The following is a 21302-nucleotide window of genomic DNA, read 5'->3' on the forward strand; positions in this document are numbered from 1 at the left end:
CCGGGAGGCGGAGCTTGCAGTGAGCAGAGATTGCGCCACTGCACTCCAGCCTGGGCGACAGAGCAAGACTCCGTCTCAAAAAAAAAAAAAAAACAAGAGAACATGGTCTCCTGCAGGGCCCTGCCTCCCAAGCCCCGCCCTCAGAAAGCCAAGTACCTTTTCAGCTTTTTAACTGCCCCCATCCAAGCCCAGGGAGGCCTGTGTCACTCTGGCACAAGCTGCCACCACCAGCCACCCACACACCCCCCAGCACACCTCACACGGGACCACAGCCGCACTGCCAAGGGCCAAGCACAAAGGCTCCAGTGAGCGAATGTTCCAGCCCCTGGTGGCCAGGCCTCCCCTTGCTGAGCCGCTTGCCACCCCACCCTGTGGGAAGTGGCCCCAGCCATCTCCTCTAGACCAAGGCAGGCAGCCCCGACATCTGCTTCCTCTGTCGCCCAATCCAAAATCGATGAAATGGGGGGTCCTCTGGGCCACGCCACATTCACATTCCCCTCCCCCTGTGGTCCAGTGAACCCTCCGGACCCCAGGCTCTGCTCTGCCCTGCACCCCACTCGTCAGAAGTACATGAGGGGCGCGGAGATGAGCACACAGCTTTGGACACGGTCCAGGGCAAACTGAAATGTATGCCTGAATTTTGTAAACAGAAGTATTAAATGTCTCTTTCTACAGCCCCTTGCCTTGTCTTGGTGCAGGGGTGGGCCTGCCACCCACTGCCTTCCTGAGGGGCCGTCTCCAAAGCCACACACACCCCAGGAGGTCCCTCTGGCACCCCAGGTGCTCCCAAGCCCAAGGCAGGTGGTACTGGCCCTGAGGCTTTTGTGCCAGTTCCCAGGGGCTGAGGGGTGCCCTGGAGGTTAATGCCCTGCCCTGGAAGTGAGGAAGCAGGGGTGATGGTACCAGTCTGGGCACCCAGCTACCCTCACCCCAGCCTTGGGGAAACCAGCGTGGCTGGCTGCTGCTTCCATTTCTTTATTACCTGAGCCCATCCGGACCCTCAATACAACTGGAGCCCACCCTGCCGCGGAAGGCTCAGCTCCCCTGCTTGAGGACGCCGCACACCTGTTCCAGGACATGACACAGGCTCTGGTCCTTGGGCATCCTGCTGGCCAAAGAGATCTGAAACGAGGGGGCTGGGCCTCAGGCTGTGCCCGGGGATCCTAGCCAGCCCTGCGCCTCACAGTCCACTGTGCAAGTCCAGCATCCTGACGGAGCCCTCCTGAGACCAAGGCACAGGGCTGGGGTCCCACAGCACAGCCTGCTGCTTACCCAGTGGGGCTGTATGTAACGGAGGGCCTGGCTCTTGGGGGCAGTGGTGCTGTGTGGAGGGGTGGGGCTTACGTGCACACTTCCGATCCTGACCCCACCTCAGCCCCTCTCTGCTTGGGTCCCAGACACCCATGGGAACACCAGAGCCTCCACAGCCAGCTGAGAGCTGAGCAGAATGAGCCCCTTTCTATGCCAGGTGGAAGGAAACCAGGAACTACTACCCTAAGACACTCAGGGGCAGCCAGGACCCTGGGCCCTCTGCAGGGGAGCCACTCCCAAAACCCGCTGCTGGGACCTCATCCAGCGCTGCCGGAGCTTAAAGCTCCACAGTCCAATCAAATCTGGCCTGCACCCTGCTGGGGTGGCCACGGAGTGACCAGGGTCAGGTGCAGTCTGCCACCTGGGCTGTCATGGGCCCCTGAGGCCCATGGGGCTCATTGCTGCCAACTTATAGGCTGCCCAGGGGGCCTCTCCTGGAGCCTCATTAGGAGGTCTGCAGGGGGCTCTCCTGGGGCCCCGTTAGGAGGTCTGCGGGGACTTGGGGCTCACCTTAAGCTTGTCGAGGTAGGTGTGCTCCTGGCTCCAGGCTTCCTGGAGCCTCACGAGGTCAGGGGAACCCTTGTAGAACTCCACCAGCAGCATCTACAGGACAGAGGAGCACGCACTCCCAGGCTCCCTCCAAGCCTGAGGTACACCAGCCCCTCTCCTGGGGTTCCAGTCTCAGGTAGCCCTGAGACATGACCCCAGTCACTAACAAACCAACCACGCAGAGATCGTGAGTGACCTTAGCCGGAGGGCTCACCTAGCTCAGGTCCAGGAGGGCTCTCTCGAGGGGGAGGCCGCAGCGTTGCCCAAGTGGCTGCCACGAGAGGTCCACCTGGACCTGCACTCACTGAGCCCAGGTCTCCAGAACCACGCGGGCCTGACATGGCCCCCTGGTTCGGCCTCATCCCCAGCAGTGACACCTGTGAGGTCACAGGTTTGATGAACTAGTTTAGGTTTTGTTGGGTTTTTTTCTTGAGATGGGGTCTCACTCTGGCCCAGACTGGAGTGCAGTGGCGCGATCTCGGCTCACTGCAACCTCCACCTCCTGGGTTCAAGAGATTCTCCTGCCTCAGCCTCCCAAGTAGCTGGGACTATAGGCACCCGCCACCACTCCTGGATAGCTTTTCTATCTTGGTAGAGACAGGGTTTCGCCATGTTGGCCGGACTAGTCTCGAACTCCTGACCTCAGGTGATCCACCCGCCTCAGCCTCCCAAAGTGCTGGGATTACAGGCGTCAGCCACTGTGTCTGGCTCAGTTTAGTGTTTTAAATGCATGTTGAACACACGATTGTTAAGTGTTCATCCAGGTACCACCCAAAGTCCCTGGGGTTTCTCTACCGGACAGCCTGGCAGAAGAGGCCAGTGCCTTGGAGAACAGCAGTGGGGGAGGTGAGGGAGGGCAGAAGTTGGAGGGGCCCTGGCAAGGGCCTGGGACTCTGTCCTGAGTGATGGAAGAAGCCCTAACCCAGGCCCCCGAGGCGCCACCAGCCATAGCTTCCCAAGCCCACCAGTGGGAAGCAGACCAATGCATTTTGTGTGCTCAGCTGCGCACTGCCAGCCCCTGCCTGCCCGCCCCGCAGCGAGCTCACCATCTCGTGAAGGATGTCATTGGTCAGGAAGCTGTCCTGGACGTAGGCCATCTCCACATCCATGGGGATGCCATAGTCACTGGGCCTTTGCTGGCAAGGACACAGACCAGTCAGAGAAGCCTCACCAGCCCCCAGCCCATGGCAGCTGGGGACAACGGGTAGTGCCCGGGCTGGGAACAGGAGAGTGCACACCCCGGCTCAGCTCTGCCCCGGGATCGGCACCTGGTGGTGGGACCAAGGAGGCAGAGTAGTCTCCTTCCTCCGGGAGAGGCCCAGAAGAGAGTCAGGGCCCTGAAATGACTTCCCAGGGCTGACCTCTGACTTCAGGGCAGGATTGGGGAATGAAGCCAGGCAGGGTCAGGAAGGGAGCCCTCTTTGTACTGAGCAGCCAACGACACACAGAGGCCCCATGCCCAGGCCCTCAACAAAACACCAGCAGGGCAGCAGTCACGTCCCCGTTTCATAGACGGAGAAACTGGGGCCCCAACTCTCCAGTGGAGCCTGGAACCAGGGGCCCCTGCCTAGTCGTGACCCAAATGCCCCGGTGCTCCCGGGCCCCCCAGGCTCTCCCAGCAGCCCCACCTACCTCTGGAGGAGGCATCACCCAGAAAGGCGAGATCTTGGACTCGGGGCCTGGGTTGCCAGAATAGTAAGGGGCTGGCGGAAAAGAGGGAGAGAGGGGTTGGGCCTGGGAGGCTCGGCTGGTCCAGCATACCCCCTCCTTGCTCCCCCCACAGCCCCATCCAGCGTACAGCAAAGCAGGGCGAGGCAGGGCTGGAAGCCATTGCTGGAGCCCTGTAGCCGCAGCTGGTAGTCCATCTGTGCGTCGATGTCCTGCAGAGATGGCAGCGCCGGGCTGTGCGGGTGGCTGTGGTACCAGCCCACCAGGGACAGGCCCCGCAGGAACAGGCTCTGGTAGATCTGGGGACAGAGGCGCAGCTCAGGGGGCACAGGGGCCTGAATGGCTCTAGTGAGCTCATGTGGCCGACCAGCCCTGAACGAATTCCTGCTGTGTATCAGGCCTGGGGACACGGTGATGACCAAGACAGGCCCTGCCCCCACCGTCACTGAGTCCAGTGGGAGCTGTAGAGACAGCCAACAAGTACATCTTTTAATATAAAAGACGCACCCTGCCACAAAGCCAGGACACGGAAGTCGTTTTGTTCACTGCTGTAGCCCAGCTTACGGAATAATGCTCGCCACACAGTAAGCACTCAACAAATAATTAAAACTAGGCTGGGAGCAGTGGTTCACGCCTATAATCCCAGTGCTTTGGGAGGCTGAGGCAGGCAGATCACTTGAGGTTAGGAGTTCGAGACCAGCCTGGCCAACATGGAGAAACCCCCTTCTCTACTAAAAATACAAAAATTAGCCAGATGTGGTGGCGCGTGTCTGTACTGCCACCTACTATGGAGGCTGAGCCAGGAGGATCTTGAACCTGGGCAGTTGATGCTGCAGTGAGCCGTGATTATGCCACTGCAGTCCAGCCCGGGCAACAGAGCAAGATCGTGTCTCAGAAAAAAAGGAAAAAAGAATAGCAGCTGGCACTTACAAGTAGTGTTTAATAGATGAGGCCTGGCACTGAGCATTCAATATTGGCAGACCTTCACTTTTTATTTTTTTAGATACAGGGTCTTGCTCTGTCACCCAGGCTGGAACACAGTGGCGCCATCTCGGCTCACTGCAGCCTCAACCTCCTGGACTCCATCCATCCTCCTGCCCTCAGCCTCTCAAATAGATGGGACTACAGGTGCGTACCACCATGTCTGGGTAATTTTTTTTATCTTTTGTAGAGATGGGGTCTTGCTGTGGCCCCAGGCTGGTGTCGAACTCCTGGGTTCCAGCAAACCTCCTGCCTCGGCCTCCCTAAGTGCTGGGATTCCAGGTGTGAACCCCCAACGCCTGGATCTGATGGCCTTTCATTGAAGCCGCTCATTTTACAGACAAGGAAACCAAGGCTCTGAGAGGGGAGGGAGCTGGCGAGGTTTCAGCACCAGAGCTAGGAGATCCAAAAGCAGTGCTGTTAGGCCGGGCATGGTGGCTCACGCCTGTAATCCCAGCACTTTGGGAGGCTGACGCAGGTGGATCACGAGGTCAGGAGTTTGAGACCAGCCTGGCCAACGTGGTGAAACCCTGTCTCACCTAAAAATACAAAAATTAGCTGGATAAGGTGGCGCACACCTGTAATCCTAGGTATTCAGGAGGCTGAAGCAGGAGAATCACTTGAATCCAGAAGGTGGAGGTTGCAGTGAGCCAAGATCGCACCCTGCTCTCCATCCTGGGCGACAGAGCGAGACTGTCTCAAGAAAAAAAAAAAAAAAAAAAGGCCGGGCGCAGTGGCTTACACCTGTAAGCCCAGCACTTTGGGAGACCGAGGTGAGCAGATCACGAGGTCAAGAGATCGAGACCATCCTGGCCAGGCGCGGTGGCTCACGCCTGTAATCCCAACACTTTGGGAGGCTGAGGTGGGCAGATCACGAGGTAAAGAGATAGAGACCAGCCTGGCCAACATGGTGAAACCCCGTCTCTACTAAAAATACAAAAAATTAGCCACACACGGTGGCTCACGCCTGTAATCCCAGCACTTTGGGAGGCCGAGGCGGGCGGATCACGAGGTCAGGAGATCGAGACCATCCTGGCTAACACGGTGAAACACTGTCTCTACTAAAAATACAAAAAATTAGCCAGGCGTGGTGGCGGGCACCTGTAGTCCCAGCTACTCGGGAGGCTGAGGCAGGAGAATGGTGTGAACCCAGGAGGCAGAGCTTGCAGTGAGCTGAGATCGCACCACTGCACTCCAGCCTGGTGACAGAGCAAGACTCTGTCTCAAAAAAAAAAAAAAAGGAGTGTTCTTCACCCTTCACCGTGGGGTCCCGGGCACGGAGACGGGCATGCTCACCTGCACGCTTGGTGGGTGATGACACTGCCGGCCACTAGGCAGTCGCCAGGACAGCTGTGTCCCTTCCCAACCCTCCCCAGAATGCCACCTCCCAGGCAGCCTCTCACCTCCTCTTCGATGGCAGCTGCAGTCTCTGCGTCCCCAAGCCGGCTCCGACAAGGGAAGGCTCTGAGCACCGTCAGCACTGTGGGGAGGGGCAGCTGTGACCCCGTGATCCCAGTCCCCCAACGCCCCCGCCCACCTGGCCCTGGATACCCACTCTGGCTGTTGATGTCCCAGCGGCCCCCCAGGTAACCCACGACCTCACTCCGCGTCAGGTGGCTGTGGAAGTCCTGGGGAAGGGAGGGACGGCAGAAGACTGGCTCAGGCTGTGGCCCTGCCCCAACACTGGAGCCAGCCTGTGCCCTCATTCTCTTTTTTTGAGACTCAGTCTTGCCCTGTCACCCAGGCTGGAGTGCAGTGGCACGATCTCGGCTCACCGCAACCTCTGCCTCCCCAGTTCAAGCGATTCTCCTGTCTCAGCCTCTCAGTAGCTGGGATTAGAGGCATGCACCACCACCACGCCCAGCTAATTTTTGTATGTTTAGTAGAGACGGGGTTTCAGTGTTACCCAGGCTTGTCTCGAACTCCTGAGTTCAGGTGACCCGCTGCCTCAGCAACCCAAAGTGCTGGGATTACAGGTGTGAGCCACCGCACCTGGCCATGCACCCTCCTTCATACATTTATTGAGCACCCACAGTGTACCAGTAGCAAACAAAGCACACAAGGTCCCAGCTCTCATGGAGCTGATACACAGGGGAGCCCCGCCCGCTGCCCACCGACTGGGCTCCCCAGGCCCCTGCCCAGGCCTGGGAGCCCCTTGCCCCTGGACGAGGTGGGCCACACACCAGCAGGAACAGCACGTTGCTGGAAACAGCCACGTTGAACGGCTGGAACTTGTTGATGGCTGCAAAGGATGTTACTTCCACCAGGGTGTGGGGGTTCCTGTAGCGGCCAGGAGGGTCGCACAGTCTCAGGAACCCCCAAGCTGTTCCCTCGCCCCCACGCTGATTCCCCCCACCCCACAGCTCTGAGGATCTGAGGCTCTGTCCCACCCCCCACCCCTGCCCTTGCTACCCCGAGACCAGCAAGAGATCCAGGTGAGCTGGAGCAGGGGCAGAACTTGGGGTGAGTCTGACCTGGCCGAGTCGCGGCTGCCCAGCATGCAGTAGCGGACCGGGACCCGGATCTTGCTGTCCACCCGCTTCCCTGGGGTTGTGGCCTCTGGGAGAGAAAAATGCAGGGTCAGTCCCTCCCCAGCCCAAGTTAGAACAAACAGGCCGGGCGCAGTGGCTCACGACTGTAATCCCAGCACTTTGCGAGGCCGAGGTGGGTGGATTACCTGAGGTTGGTAGTTCGAGACCAGCCTGACTAACATGGAGAAACCTCATCTCTACTAAAAATACAAAAATTAGCCGGGCGTGGTGGTGCGTGCCTGTAATCCCAGCTTCTCGGGGGGCTGAGGCAGGAGAATCACTTGAACCCAGGAGGCGGAGGTTGCGGTGACCTGAGATCGTGCCATTGCACTCCAGCCTGAGCAACAAGAGCAAAACTCCGTCTCAAAAAAAAAAAAAAGAACAAACTAGGTGGCCACTGGGTGTGCTGGTGCATGCCTGTAATCCCAGTGCTGAAGCAGGAGGATCGCTTGAGCATGGGAGGTCGAGGCTGCAGTGAGCTGTGATCACACCACTGCACTCCAGCCTGGGTTACAGAGTGAGACTCTTGTCTACCAAAAAGAAATTTTTTTTCACTGGGAAGCTGGTGGGAGGATTGTTCAAGTCCAGGACTTCAAGACCAGCCTGGGCAAGATGATGAGATCTTGTCTCTGAAAAAAAATACAAAAATTAGCCGGGCGTGGTGGCGCACACCTGTGGTCCCGGTTACTCAAGAGGCTGAGGCAAGAGGATCACTTGAACCCAGGAGGTTGAGGCTGCAGTTAGCCATGATTGCACCACTATACTCTGCCTGGGGGACAGAGCAAAACCCTGTCTCAAAAAAACAAAACAAAAAAACAGGTACAGTGGCTCACGCCTGTAATCCCAACACTTTGGGAGGCCGAGGCAGGTGGATCACCTGAGGTCAGGAGTTCAAGACCAGCCTGGACAACATTGTGAAACTCCATCTCTACTAAAAATACCAAAGTTAGCCAGGCGTGGTGGCTGGCGCCTATAGTCCCAGCTATTTGGGAGGCTGAGGCTGGAGAATCGCTTGAACCCGGGAGGCAGAGGTTGCAGTGAGCCGAGATTGAGCCACTGCACTCCAGCCTGGGCGACAGAGGGAGACTCCATCACAAAAAGATAAATATATAAAATAAAATAAAATAAAATCCAGCATTTAAGCTTGAGAAGTCAGGCAGTGAGTAAAATTGGGCAGTGGGACTGTCTCCAGCCCAGGCCTTGCCCAGCTCCAGACTTAGGGCCCAGCTGACTCTCCATGTCTGCATCTTGGGGGCCCTAGGAGAAGATCAAGGCCCAATCTCTCCCCAGTCTCCTCCCCAACCCGAGCTGTACCCACCCCTGTCCTGCTTCCCCTCCCCACGCCTCTCACCCAGGTGGGCAGGCTCTGAAGGGCTCTTCCCCAGTGGTCTCCGACTCTTGTCTTCTGCTGAGACCCCCGCCAGAACGTCGTCCTCCTCCTCTTCTATCAGCAACTCCTCCTCCTCCCCTTCACTGGCCGGGCTCTGGAGGGGTTAGGGGTCAGGGACAGCGGTGGGACCCTCAGCTGGGTGCCCCCCACTCTCCCTAGTAAGTCCCACCCCAGCCCTGTGGCCTAAGCCATAGGTGCCATTGCCCCAGATGACCACTAGAGGGAGGGAGGGAGCAGAGAAGGCCTTAAGCTAAGACCTCACAGTTTTATTTATTTATTTATTTGTAATTTATTTTTTATTTATTTTTTTTGAGACGGATTCTGCCTCTGTCGCCCAGTCTGGAGTGCAGTGGTGCGATTTCGGCTCACTGCACCTTCCGCCTCCCGGGTTCAAGTGACTCGCCTGCCTCCGCCTCCTGAGTAGCTGGGATTACAGGTATGCACCACCACATCCAGCTAATTTTGTATTCTTAGTAGAGATGGGATTTCTCCATGTTGGTCAGGCTGGTCTCGAACTCCCGACCTCAGGTGATCCACCCACCTCGGCCTCCCAAAGTGCTGGGATTACAGGCGTAAGCCACCGCACCCGGCTGACCTCGCATTTTATAATACAAGCCCTGCAACCTTTGGTGAGCACCATAGCCATTTATGCCTAGTGTTCCATTATTGGAAGGCTAAGCATATGGGAGCTATTTATATCCTACTGCTCAAAGTCATCGCCAAGGTCTGATTGCAAAAATTCAAAGAATTGCAACCTCAGGCATAAATGGGTTTAAACTCTCTAAACTCTAAGATATTCTTTTTTTTTTTTTTGAGACAGGGTCTCACTCTGTCACTCAGGCTGGAGTGCAGTGGTGCGATCTTGGCTCACTGCAACCTCTGCCTTCCAGGCTCAAGCCATTCTCCTGCTTCAGCCTCCTGAGTAGCTGGGAGTACAGTTGCCCACCACCATGCCTGGCTAATTTTTGTCTTTTTAGTAGAGGTGAGGTTTTGCCATGTTCGCCAGGCTGGTCTCAAACTCCTGACCTCAAGTGACCCACCCACCTCAGCCTCCCAAAGTGCTGGCATTACAGGTGTGAGCCACCGTGCCCAGCCAACTCTATTCTTTTTTTTTTTTTTTTTTTTTTTTTTTGAGACGGAGTCTCACTCTGTCGCCCAGGCTGGAGTGCAGTGGCATGATCTTGGCTCACTACAACCTCCACTTCCCGGGTTCAAGTGATTCTCCTGCCTCAGCCTCTCGAGTAGCTGGGATTATAGGCACGTGCCACCACGCCCAGCTAATTTTTTGTATTTTTAGTAGAGATGGGGTTTCACCGTGTTAGCCAGGATGGTCTTGATGGTCTGACCTTGTGATTCGCCCATCTCAGCCTCCCAAAGTGCTGGGATTAAAGGCGTGAGCCACTGTGCCCGGCCGCCAACACCGTGCCCAGCCGCCAACACCGTGCCCGGCCGCCAACTCTATTCTTATCTGTAAAAGGGCACAATGACCTCCAACTCCATGGGGATGGCATCAGGGTGAAATGAAATCATGCGCACAAAGCATTTAGCATACACCTAGATGCTCCGTTCATTGAGTGAGCTAGCACCATACATAGATGACTTTAATGTCTTTCAGTAACCTTTCCTCCCAGCCGGGCGCAGTAGCTCACACCTGTAATCCTAGCACTTTGGGAGGCTGAGGCGGGTGGATCATTTGAGGTCAGGAGTTCGAGACCAGCCTGGCCAACATGGTGAAACCCCATCTCTACTAAAAATACAAAAATTAGCCAGGCGTGGTGGTGCACACCTGCAATCCCAGCTATTCAGGAGGCTGAGGCAGGAGGATCACTTGAACCTGGGAGGCGGAGATTGCAGTTAACTGAGATCACACCATTGTACTCCAGCCTGGGTGATGGAGCAAGAGTCTGTCTAAAAAAATACATGTTAAAAATAACCTCTCCTCTGGTTCTGTCCTAAACTGCCCTTGTAGAGGTGACCTCGCTGGGTCACATCTCAGTTCCTGTCCTCATCACCTTCTTGGCAGCATCTGACCCAGCACATCCTCCTACCTACTGGGACATGGTCCTCACACGACCCCCGGATCCCACGCTCGCCTGGCTCCCTCTCACCTCCCCTCTCTGTTGCTGGCCCCAGGCTGAGTTTTCAGGCCTCCTCCCTCCACGTCCCTCCCAGGTGGCCTTGTCCCCTCTCAGGGCTCCAAATCCCATCTACACCTGACATTGCCCACGGTCCTGTCTCCAGCCCAGGCCTCACCCGGCTCCAGACTCAGGGCCCAGCTGCCTCTCTATGTCTCCATGTGGGGGACTCACAGGGTCACACTCAACACAGCCATGCTGGGCCCCACTGAACCCCCAGATCTGCCCTTCCCACATCCCCCAATTTTGGCAGCTACATCCACCCACTTGCTCAGGACTCCAGCATCTGATCTATCAGCAAACCTGCTGATACACTTCCAAAAATACCTGGAATCTGCCCACTGCTTCCTGCTCCATGGCCAGCCTGGGCCACTCCATCATCCCTCACCTGGACCAGCTCACTCACCTCTGCCCTGCTCCCTGGATCCCACCCTAACCCCCAACAATCTAGTCCCCACAGCAGCCACCAGAGAACGCCTGTGAGCACCTCAGTCAGATCCTGTCCTTCCTCTGCCTGCAACACTCCATGGCTCCCACCTTCCTCCAGGTCAAAGCCCAAGTTCTCCCCATAACCCACGGGGCCCTGCACGACCTGCCCTGTCCCCTTCCCATCCTCCCCACCTCCTTCTCTCTCCCTTACTCACTGGGCTCCAGCCACACAGGCTCCTCACTATTCCTCCAACACACCAGGCACAGTCGTGCCCCAGGGCCTTTGCAGGGGCTGTTTCTCAGAAGTCTTCATAGCACCCTCCCTCCCTCCTCACCTTCAGTTCTCTGTTCAGATGTCACCTTCTCAGTGAAGCCCCCCTGACTACCTTCTTCCCCCAAAACTCCCACCCAAAGGCAGGGATTTTTTACTTTTTTGCCCTCTGCTTTATATTCAGTGCCTAAAACAGGCCTTACACACAGTTGGCCACTAACTGAATACATACTGGAAGAATGGTTTCCTGTGTCATCTTAGCTAGGCAAGAGTGCCTGGCAATTTAATGGAACACTGATCTAGGCATTACTGCGATGGCATTTGTTCCACGTGATTCACATCTACAGTAAGGTGACTTTCAGAAAGGACATTGCTCTTGTCCAGGCTCCACGGCTCACACCTGCAATCCCAGCACTTTGGGAGGCAGAGGCAGGCGGATCACCTGAGGTCAGCAGTTCAAGACTAGCCTGGCCAACATGGTGAAACCCCATCTCTACTAAAAATACAAAAATTGGCTGGGCATGGTAGTGGGCATCTGTAATCCCAGCTACTCAGGAGGCTGACAGGAGAATCACTTGAACCCAGGAGGTGGAGGTTGCAATGAGCCGAGATCTCACCACTGCACTCCAGCCAGGGCAACAGAGTGAGACTGTCTCAAAAAAAAAAAAAAAAAATGTACAAAAACAGACCCAGCCGGTCTTGGTAGCTCACGCCTGTAGTCCCAGCGCTTTGGGAGGCCGAGGCGGGCAGATCATCTGAGGTCAGAAGTTCAAGACCAGCCTGACCAACACGCAGAAACTCCGTCTCCACTAAAAATACAAAATTAGCCAGGCGTGGTGGTGGGTGCCTGTAATCCCAGCTACTCGGGAGGCTGAGGCAGGAGAATCACCTGAACACGAGAGGCAAAGGTTGCAGTGAGCTGAGATCACGCCATTGCACTCCAGCCTGGGCAACAAGAGTGAAACTCCATCTCAAAAAAAAAAATAGACCCAGTCACTGAGCCACTGAGGACTCGGCAGCCTCCCCTTGAGCACCCTCAGTTCCTGATGCTCCATCCCTCCCCCACTCGCCTTCTCCCGCCACCACTGCCTTCCACAGGCCGTTCCCACCAAGGCAAAGGAATCATGGCTGGCTGCGGTGACTCATGCCTGTAATCCCTGCACTTTGGGATACTGAAGCGGGTGGATCACTTGAGGTCAGGAGTTCGAGACCAGCCTGACCAACATGGTGAAACCCCATCTCTAATAAACATGAAAAAATACAAAAATTAGCTGGGCGTGGTGGCGCGCCCTTGTAGTCCCAGCTACTTGGGAGGCCAATGCAGAATAATTGCGTGAACCCGGGAACAGGAGGTTGCAGTGAGCCAAGATCACAGCACTGCACTCCAGCCTGGACAATAGAGCGAGACTCCATCTCAAAAACAGAATTGTATCTTTTGTCCACTATCCAGAACCTCCACTCTTTCGACCCCTCTGCTGATGCAAATAACAATGATGATCTGCTTCCTGCTGGCACTGAGGACTGCATCCATATAAGAATTCAACAGAGGCCGGGCACGGTGGCTCACACCTGTAATCCCAGCACTTTGGGAGGCTGAGGCAGGTGGATCACGAGGTCAGGAGTTCAAGACCAGCCTGGACAACATTGTGAAACCCCGTCTCCACTAAAAATAAAAAAATTAGCCAGGCCTGGTGGCGGGCACCTATAATTCCAGCTACTTGGGAGGCTGAGGTAGGAGAATCGCTTGAACCCGGGAGGCAGAGGTTGCAGTGAAGCAAGATTGCACCACTGCATTCCAGCCTGGGCAACACAGTGAGACTCTATCTCAAAAAAAAAAAAAAAAAAAAAAAATCAACAGAAAAATGGCAGGAAAACGCTTACTACTGTCCTGCAAGAGATCAGTGATGATTACAATAAAAAGAAACTAGCAAAGGTGTTTAAGAAGAAATTTAGGCTGGGCGCGATGGCTCATGCCTATAATCTCAGCACTTTGGGAGGCTGAGGGGGGTGGATCACAAGGTCAGGAGTTTGAGAACAGCCAGACCAACATGGTGAAACCCCATTTCTACTAAAAATACAAAAATTAGCCGGGCGTGGTGGTGCGTGCGTGTAATCCCAGCTACTCAAGAGGCTCAGGCCGGAGAATCGCTTGAACCTGGGAGGCAGAGGTTGCAGTGAGCCGAGACTGTGCTCCAGCCTGGGCAACAGAGCGAGACTCTGTCTCAAAAAAAAAAAAAAATTTGCAATTTGCCTGCCTGCAATGATACTGTAATTGAGCATCCAGAATATGGATAAGTCAGCTGGGCTTGGTGGCTCACGCCTGTAATCCCAGCATTTTGGGAGGCGGAGGCGGGCGGATCACCTGATGTCAGGAGTTCGAGACCAGCCTGGCCAACGTGGTGAAACCCCGTCTCTACTAAAAATATAAAAATTAGCCGGGTGTGGTTGTGGGTGCCTGTAATCCCAGCTACTCGGGAGACTGAGGCAGGAGAATCATTTGAACCCAGGAGGCGGAGGTTGCAATGAACAGAGATCGTGGCACTGCATTCCAGCCTGGGAGACACAGCGAGAGTCCATCTCAAAAAAAAAAAAAAAAAACCCACAATATGGAGAAGTAATTCAGCTACAGAGTGACCAGTGCAAGAAGAACATTTGCCAGTTCCTCATAGAGACTGGACTGGCTAAGGAGGATCACGTGAAGGGTCAAGGGTTTGCCACTGCACCCAGCAGGTTCATGGGTATTTTTTTTTGCCACTGTGCCTGGCAGGTTCATGGGTTTTAAGTGCTTGTGGCTCACTGAAGCTTAAGTAAGCATTTCCTTGCAATGAGTACAATTTCCTTTCTGTCCTTTGTCACAAGTTTAAAAACCTCACAGGTTGTATAACGTAACCATTTGTGGTCTGCTTTTAACGTGGACTAGTGTTAACTCCTTCATGCAATAAATGTCATACATAAAAAAAAGTTTATAAAAACATATCTATAGGCAGCCGGGCGCGGTGGCTCACACCTGTAATCCCGGCACTTTGGGAGGCCGAGGCGGGTGGATCATGAGGTCAGGAGATCGAGACCATCCTGGCTAACATGGTGAATCCCCATCTCTACTAAAAATACAAAAATTATCCGGGCGTGGTGGTGGGTGCCTGTAAGTCCCCGCTACTCAGGAGACTGAGGCAGGAGAATGGCGTGAACCCAGGAGGCGGAGCTTGCGGTGAGCCGAGATCCCGCCACTGCACTCCAGCCTGGGAGACAGAGCAAGACTCGGTCTCACAAAAAAAAGAAAAAAAATCTACAAAAAGAACAAAGGACATGACTCTTGATACTATGGGTGGGCCTCATCCAATCAGTTGAAGGCCATAAGAGCAAAAACAGAAAGAAAAACAAGATTCTGCCATAAGACTACAGCATCTGCTCCTGCCTCAGTTTCCTGCCTGCCCTACAGATTCCACACATGGGCACTAGTACCATCTCCATTTTGGGGTTTTTTTGTTGTTTGTTTTTTTGAAATGCAGTCTCACTCTGTCGCCTGGCTGGAATGCAGTGGTGTGATCTTGGCTCACTGCAACCTCAGCCTTGCAGGTTCAAGTGATTCTCCTGCCTCAGCCTCCCAAGTAGCTGGGACTACAGGCGTGCACCACCACGCCTGGCTAATTTTTGTCTTTTTAGTAGAGACGGGGTTTCACCATGTTGGCCAGGATGGTCTCGATCTCTTGACCTCGTGATCTACCTGCCTTGGCCTCCCAAAGTGCTGGGATTACAGGCATGAGCCACTGCGCCTGGCCTACCATCTCCGTTTCACATAAGAAAAAAAAAACTGGCCGGTGCAGTAGCTCACGCCCACAATCCCAACACTTTGGGAAGTCCAGGTGGGAGGATTGCTGGAGGCCAGGAGTTTCAGACCAGCCTAGGCAACATGGTGAAACCTCATCTCTACTAAAAATCCAAAAATTAGCCGGGTATAGTGGCATGTGTCTGTAGTCCAGCTACTAGGGAGGCTGAGGTGGGAGGATTGCTTGAACCCAGGAGGTGAAGACTGCAGTGAGCCAAGATGGGGGTACTGCACTCCAGCCTGGGCCACAGAGTGAGACTCTGTCTAAAAAAGAAAAAAAACTAAGGCACACAAAGGGTCCTTGGCCAAGTTCACCCAGCTGGTGAACACTCAGGGAACATCTATCATTATAGCATTTGAAGTTCCCCCAGTGCCCCTCTGGTCCCTGCCATCATTTCCAGCCCCCTCAGCCACCCACGACACCAGCAGGTCTTTCTTCTTGCCTACATGACTTTGCATATGCCATTCCCTCCTTCTAGAAAGCTCTTCCCTTCAACTTGCTCTGACAAACTCCTGCTCAACCCTCAAAGCCCAAGCTCCCATGTCCCCTCTCTCCACCCCAGCCCTGGAGGGATGGAGGAGGCATGTCACGTGGTAAGGGCTCCATCCGTGTTTGTATATATTACTATAATACCTCCTCTGGAAAACAGCTGTGTCAGGCTGGGCACCCCTCATTCCACAGTGACCTGGGCGGCTTCCTGGAGGAGGCTGCAGCACGTACCTCATCAGCAGCGGTGGCAGGCGTGTGCAGCTGGTGCAGCCGGAGCCAGGTGGCCTTGTACTTGTCCAATTTCTGGCCTTTGTACTTGACAGAGGCCCAGCCACAGCCTGACTTCTTGGCAGGGTTCACCAGCTTCTTGCAATGGGTGGCCCAGGCGCTGGGTGAGTTGAAGATCTGCCCGGTCTCCTGCCACATGATCCTTCCGTCTGGCTGCAGGTCGCCCAGGAACTTCTTTCCCTGCAGTGACAGTCAGATGGCTGGGCCCAGGACCAACACCCACCATGCCCTATCTCCCGGGGGTCCTCCCCAGCCCCACGCTCCCTGAGGCATCCCTTTACAGGGCTTCCAGGAACGCCTCTCAGGCCGGCTGCAGGGCCTCTCAGTGCCTGGGAGTCCACTCCCACACACCTGATCAGCCTGCACCAAGCTGCCTGGCAGATATCTGCACCCCGCCCACCATGACCAAGAAACCCCTAAGATTGGGGATAGGGTCTGTCTGTCTTGATCACTGCTGTGTTTCTAGGATGCAACACTCAGCAGTTGCTCCATTCAGAAACTGCCATTCACAAAGTGAATAATGTGCTACCATTCACAAATCAAACAATAATGACAACAGTAATAGTAATAATACAGGGCCGGGTGCAGTGGTTCATGCCTGTAATCCCAGCACTTTGGGAGGCTGAGGCGGGCGGATCACCTGAGGTCAGGAGTTTGAGACCAGCCTGGCCAACATGGTGAAACCCCATCTCTACTAAAAATATAAAAATTAGCCAGGCGTGGTGGTGGGTGCCTGTAATCCCAGCTACTCAAGAGGCTAAGGCAGGAGAATTGCTTAAACCGGGAGGCAGAGGTGGCAGTGAACCAAGATCATGCTACTGCACTCTAGCCTGGGCAACAGCGTGAGACTCTGTCTCAAAAAAAAAAAAAATGCCGGGTATGGTGGCTCATGCCTGTAATCCCAGCACTTTGGGAGCTGAGGTGGGCGGACCACGAGGTCAGGAGTTCGAGACCAGCCTGGCCAATATAGTGAAACCCCGTCTCTACTAAAACTGCAAAAAAAAATTAGCCAGGCGTGGTGGCGCGTACCTGTAGTCCCAGCTACTCCGGAGGCTGAGGCAGAAAATCGCTTGAACCGGGAGGCAGAGGTTGCAGTGAGCCGAGATCGCGCAACTGCATTCCAGCCTGGGCAACAGAGCGAGACTCTGTCTCAAAAAAAAAAAAGTAATAATACCTACCACAGATAAAGTACTTACCATGTGGCAGGCGCCTGCTGAGGGCTTTATTCATTTAACCCTCCCCTAATTTTCCCATGGTGGGGAAATATTCCATTTCACGGCTGGGAAACCACCGGAAGGCCAGGGTGTTGCCCATCTGACCCTGAGCTGGTGGCGACTCCTCTCTGAGCCTCAGTTTCTCCTTTATGGGATGGGGTGTTTGGTAATCTGCGTCCTCCCCACCAGAAGGACCCATCTGTGCCTCAGATTCCTCTCTCCACATGGGGCTTGTCCCGTAACAAGAGCCCCAGGCCTCAGTGTCCCTCCACCGGAGCTCCTTCTGCAGGAAAAGAGCCCCGGGCCTCAGTCTCCCCTCCCCACACCGGGGCTCTTCCTGCAGCCAAGGGAGCCCCGGGCCTCAGTCTCCCCTCCTCACACCGGGGCTCTTCCTGCAGCCAAGTGAGCCCCGGGCCTCAGTCTCCCCTCCTCACACCGGGGCTCTTCCTGCGGCCAAGGGAGCCCCGGGCCTCAGTTTCCCCTCGCCACACTGGGGCTCGTCTCTCAGCAAGGGAGCTCCGGGCCTCAGTGTCCCCTCCCTACACTGAAGCTTGTCCTGCAGCAAGGGAACTGCAGGCCTCAGTTTCCCCTTCCTGCCCGAGCTGCGATGGGACGAGGGAGGCGGGGTGCTCACCAGGTAGTAGATGGACAGCACCCCGACGCCGGGCTCCAGCAGCGCGTCTTTGAGGAGCACCCGCAGCGTGACCGCGCGCCTGGTGAGCGCGCCCCCCGGCCCGCCGCAACCCCCCGCGCCGGCCCCGACGCCGCCGCCTCCGCTGACGCTACTGCCGCCGCCGCCACTGCGTCCGCCGCCCGCTCCCGCATTCGGCCGCTCGGGGTCCTCGGCCTCCGCTTCGTCCTCGTCCTCCTCCGGCGCCTCCTCGCCCGCGCCGCCCGCCGGGGACAGCGGCTCCGGAGCTGCGGACAGCGAGAGGCTGCAGGGAGGCCGCGCGCCCCACGGCTCTGCAGCCCCGCGCCCCGCGCCTCCGCCCCGCCGGGCCCGCCGTACCTGCCATGGCCGCGCCTCCCCGAGCGCGGAGCCCCAGACTCCGGCTTCCCGGCACGTGACGCGGCCCCGCCCCGGGGAGGGGAGGGGCGCCCCAACCATTGGCCGTCGCTGGGGTCGGGGGAAGGGCTCGGCGCGCTGGGGTGGGCGGGGAAGCTGAGGCCTAGGGGATGCCCACGCGGGAGAGAGATCGGGAACTCAGCCCTCTGGGAACACTCAGGAAACTGAGGCCTGTAGCACCGCTCCATGGGGACGGGGTGGTGACCGGGAGCTAATTGGTGCGAATGGGAAAACTGAGGCCTCGCTGTCCAGGGATAGAGATTGCAAGGTGAAAGCCTGGGGCAGGTGCACGAGTGGCTCAGCCTGCTGCAAGGAGAGGAGAAGCTGAGACCTGCGGTCACCGTACTTGAGGAACTCAGAGGCCTCGGCCTTTGGGACCAGGGGAGAAACTGAGGTCCGGGGGAACAATGCGGACTCCAATAGGGAACAGCCTCGCGCAGACACAGGTGGAGCCAAAGCGCCCAAGCCGGGCTCAGTAGCTAAAGAATTAACTCCCACCCTCCCGGTCGGCCCTCGGCTGATTCCATGATTGGACCGTAGCGGAGCCCGCCAGCCAATGATAAGAGTCCCATTTATTTCACCCTCAACCAATCGATAGCAAGCTACTGGATTCCCGCACCAACCAAGCCGTATTACCTATCTGATTACACCAACTCGGATTTGACCAATGGGCAAACGTCCATGTAAACCAATCACTAGAAACACTTAGTTCTGAGCGCAAACCTTCAGAGGCAGGGACTGGACTCACCAGCCAATCAGCTCCGGGTATAAGGCCGGCCGAGTCCGGCCCTCCATACCCTTGGGCGGAACAGGAGGCGGGGCCTGGCTAGTTGCGCGCCGAATCAGTGCAGCCCCGGCCTTTGTCCCTTACCTGTTTCGGGAACTTCATCCCCGACCCTGTCCTGGGACCTTGGTCCCTGAGCCCAGGCACTGGGATTTCCCTCAGTCCCTGGCAGGGCTGGGACGTCCTAAAGCTCCGGGACGCCGTGGGATGGGCTCAAATGCGGGTGGCTTTGCCCAGACCGCAGTCGGGAAGTGGGAACTGGACAGTAGGGGTGCCGGGGAGGCTCTCCAGGGTGCTCGGGAATGTTCTCAGGAAAAAGACTTGACATAGCGCAAGAGCTGGGTACATGTGAACTATTGTTGTTGTTATTATTGTCCAGCCTAGGCACCCTTTGGGGCCCCACCCTGACTGTCCAGCCAACAACGGGCATCCCCAAGGCCTCCAGACTCAGTATAGGCGAAACTGGCCTCAGTTTATTTCCCCAAGTCCCTACGCACTTTCTGTTTGGCTTTTTTCCGTCCCCTGCCTTCCAAAACCCTGAGCCACACCTCCAGCCTCTTGCACCCGAATCCTGGCCAGCGCAGTGGGTCTCAGACCTCCAAACTCATGCCCCACCCTGTCGGTCTTCCACCGTTGCCCCAGAGGGCTCTTTCTAAAATGCACCTATTACCACCTCCCTCCCATATTATTATTTTTGTCTTTTTTTTTTTTTTTTTTTTTTTGAGACGGAGTCTCGCTCTGTCACCCAGGCTGGAGTGCAGTGGCGCAATCTTGGCGCACTGCAAGCTCCGCCTCCCGGGTTCACGCCATTCTCCTGCCTCAGCCTCCTGAGTAGCTGGGACTACAGGCGCCCGCCACCACGCCCGGCTAATTTTTTGTATTTTTAGTAGAGACGGGGTTTCACCGTGGTCTCGATCTCCTGACCTCGTGATCCGCCCGCCTCGGCCTCCCAAAGTGCTGGGATTACAAGCGTGAGCCACTGCGCCCGGCCATTTTTTTCTTTTTTTTTTTTTTTTTGAGACGGAGTCTCACTCTGTCACCCAGGCTGGAGTGCAGTGGCAAGATCTTGGCTCGGCCGGGCGCGGTGGCTCAAGCCTGTAATCCTAGCACTTTGGGAGGCCGAGGTGGGCGGATCACGAGGTTAGGAGTTGGAGACCATCCTGGCCAACATAGTGAAACCCTGTCTCTACTAAAAATACAAAAAAATTAGCCGGGCGTGGTGGTGGGCGCCTGTAATCCCAGCTACTCGGGAGGCTGAGGCAGGAGAATGGTGTGAACCCGGGAGGCGGAGCTTGCAGTGAGCCGAGATGGTGCCACTGCACTCCAGCCTGGGGGACAGAGCCAACTCTGTCTCAAAAAAAAAAAAAAAAAAAAAGATCTTGGTTCACTGCAACCTCTGCCTCCTGGGTTCAAGCGATTCTCCTGCCTCAGCCTACAGATTAGCTGGGACTACAGATGCACGTCACCACACCCAGCTAATTTTTGTATTTTCAGTATAGAAGGGGTTTCACCATGTTTGCCAGGCTGGTCTCGATCCACCTGCCTCAGCCTCCCAAAGTGCTGAGATTACAGGTGGGAGCCACTGAGCCCAGCCTATTTTCTTTTCTTTTCGAGACAGGCCTTGCTCTGTCGCCCAGGCTGGAGTGCATTGGTGCAATCATGGCTCACTGCAGCCTTGGCCTCCTGGGCTCAAATGAGCCTCTTGTCTCAGCCTCCAGAGTAGCTGAGACAACAGGCATGGCTACCATGCCGGGCTAATTTTTAATTTCTTTGTAAAAGAAGGAGATCTCACTATGTTGCCCATGCTGGTCTCCAAGTCCTGGCCTTAAGCAATCTTCCCACTTGGGCTCCCAAAGTGTTTGGATTACAGGCATGAGCCACCGCACCCTGCCCTCCTCTCATGCCGTAAATCCTTCTGTCGCTCCACATTGCCTTAGACAAATACAATAAAAACTAACTACCCTGGCCGGGCACAGTGGCTTGTAATCCCAGCACTTTGGGATCACTTGAGGTCAGGAGTTTGAGACCAGCCTGACCAGCATGGTGAAACTCCATCTCTACTAAAAACAAAAAAAATTAGCCGGGGGTGGTGGCGGGAGCCTGTAATCCCAGCTACTCCAGAGGCCTCTGAGGCTGGGGAATCGCTTGAACCCGGGAGGTGGAGGTTGCAGTGAGCTGAGATTGTGCCACTGCACTCCAGCCTGGGCAAAAGGAGCGAAACCCTGTCTGAAAAACAAAAACAAAAACAAAAATAAAACGAAACAAAAACTAACTCTCTGACCTTACTTAGTATAGCTGATACTATCAACTTTATCAGACAGTTCAGTGGATGAACACATTGCCCACAGTCCCACGGCCTTTCTGTGGTC

The 21302-nt window shown here is 55.8% G+C and overlaps 1 protein-coding gene across 2 annotated transcripts; it reads right to left on the bottom strand.

Moving 5' to 3' along the window:
- Positions 1 to 955: 955 nt before the first annotated feature.
- MPND (MPN domain containing) lies at positions 956 to 19644 on the bottom strand. 2 transcript variants are annotated; one of them, XM_030796782.1, is made up of 13 exons: positions 18093 to 19643; positions 17718 to 18001; positions 15813 to 16049; positions 8392 to 8524; positions 6984 to 7068; positions 6693 to 6789; positions 6065 to 6137; positions 5913 to 5989; positions 3659 to 3827; positions 3493 to 3563; positions 2907 to 2996; positions 1822 to 1914; positions 956 to 1122 (listed from the first exon to the last, which is right to left on the bottom strand). In XM_030796782.1, the coding sequence occupies exons 1-13, from the start codon at positions 18097 to 18099 to the stop codon at positions 1036 to 1038; spliced, it is 1503 nt and encodes a 500-aa protein (XP_030652642.1). In that variant the 5' UTR covers positions 18100 to 19643; the 3' UTR covers positions 956 to 1035. The 2 variants fall into 2 exon arrangements, with proteins under 2 accessions (XP_030652642.1, XP_030652643.1); XM_030796783.1 differs by lacking the exons at positions 6065 to 6137; positions 6693 to 6789; positions 6984 to 7068 and having other exon boundaries at positions 18093 to 19644.
- Positions 19645 to 21302: the final 1658 nt, after the last annotated feature.

The sequence above is a fragment of the Nomascus leucogenys genome, chromosome 17 (genome assembly GCF_006542625.1).
Source record: "Nomascus leucogenys isolate Asia chromosome 17, Asia_NLE_v1, whole genome shotgun sequence".
Lineage (NCBI taxonomy): Eukaryota > Metazoa > Chordata > Mammalia > Primates > Hylobatidae > Nomascus > Nomascus leucogenys.

Excerpts from the sequence above, each read along its gene's own strand:
- MPND (XM_030796782.1), bottom strand. Across the intron at positions 8,525-15,812 it reads CTGCCACCGCTGCTGATGAG|AGCCCGGCCAGTGAAGGGGA; the intron begins GTACGTGCTGCA and ends TAACCCCTCCAG. Across the intron at positions 2,997-3,492 it reads GGGTGATGCCTCCTCCAGAG|CAAAGGCCCAGTGACTATGG; the intron begins GTAGGTGGGGCT and ends TGTCCTTGCCAG.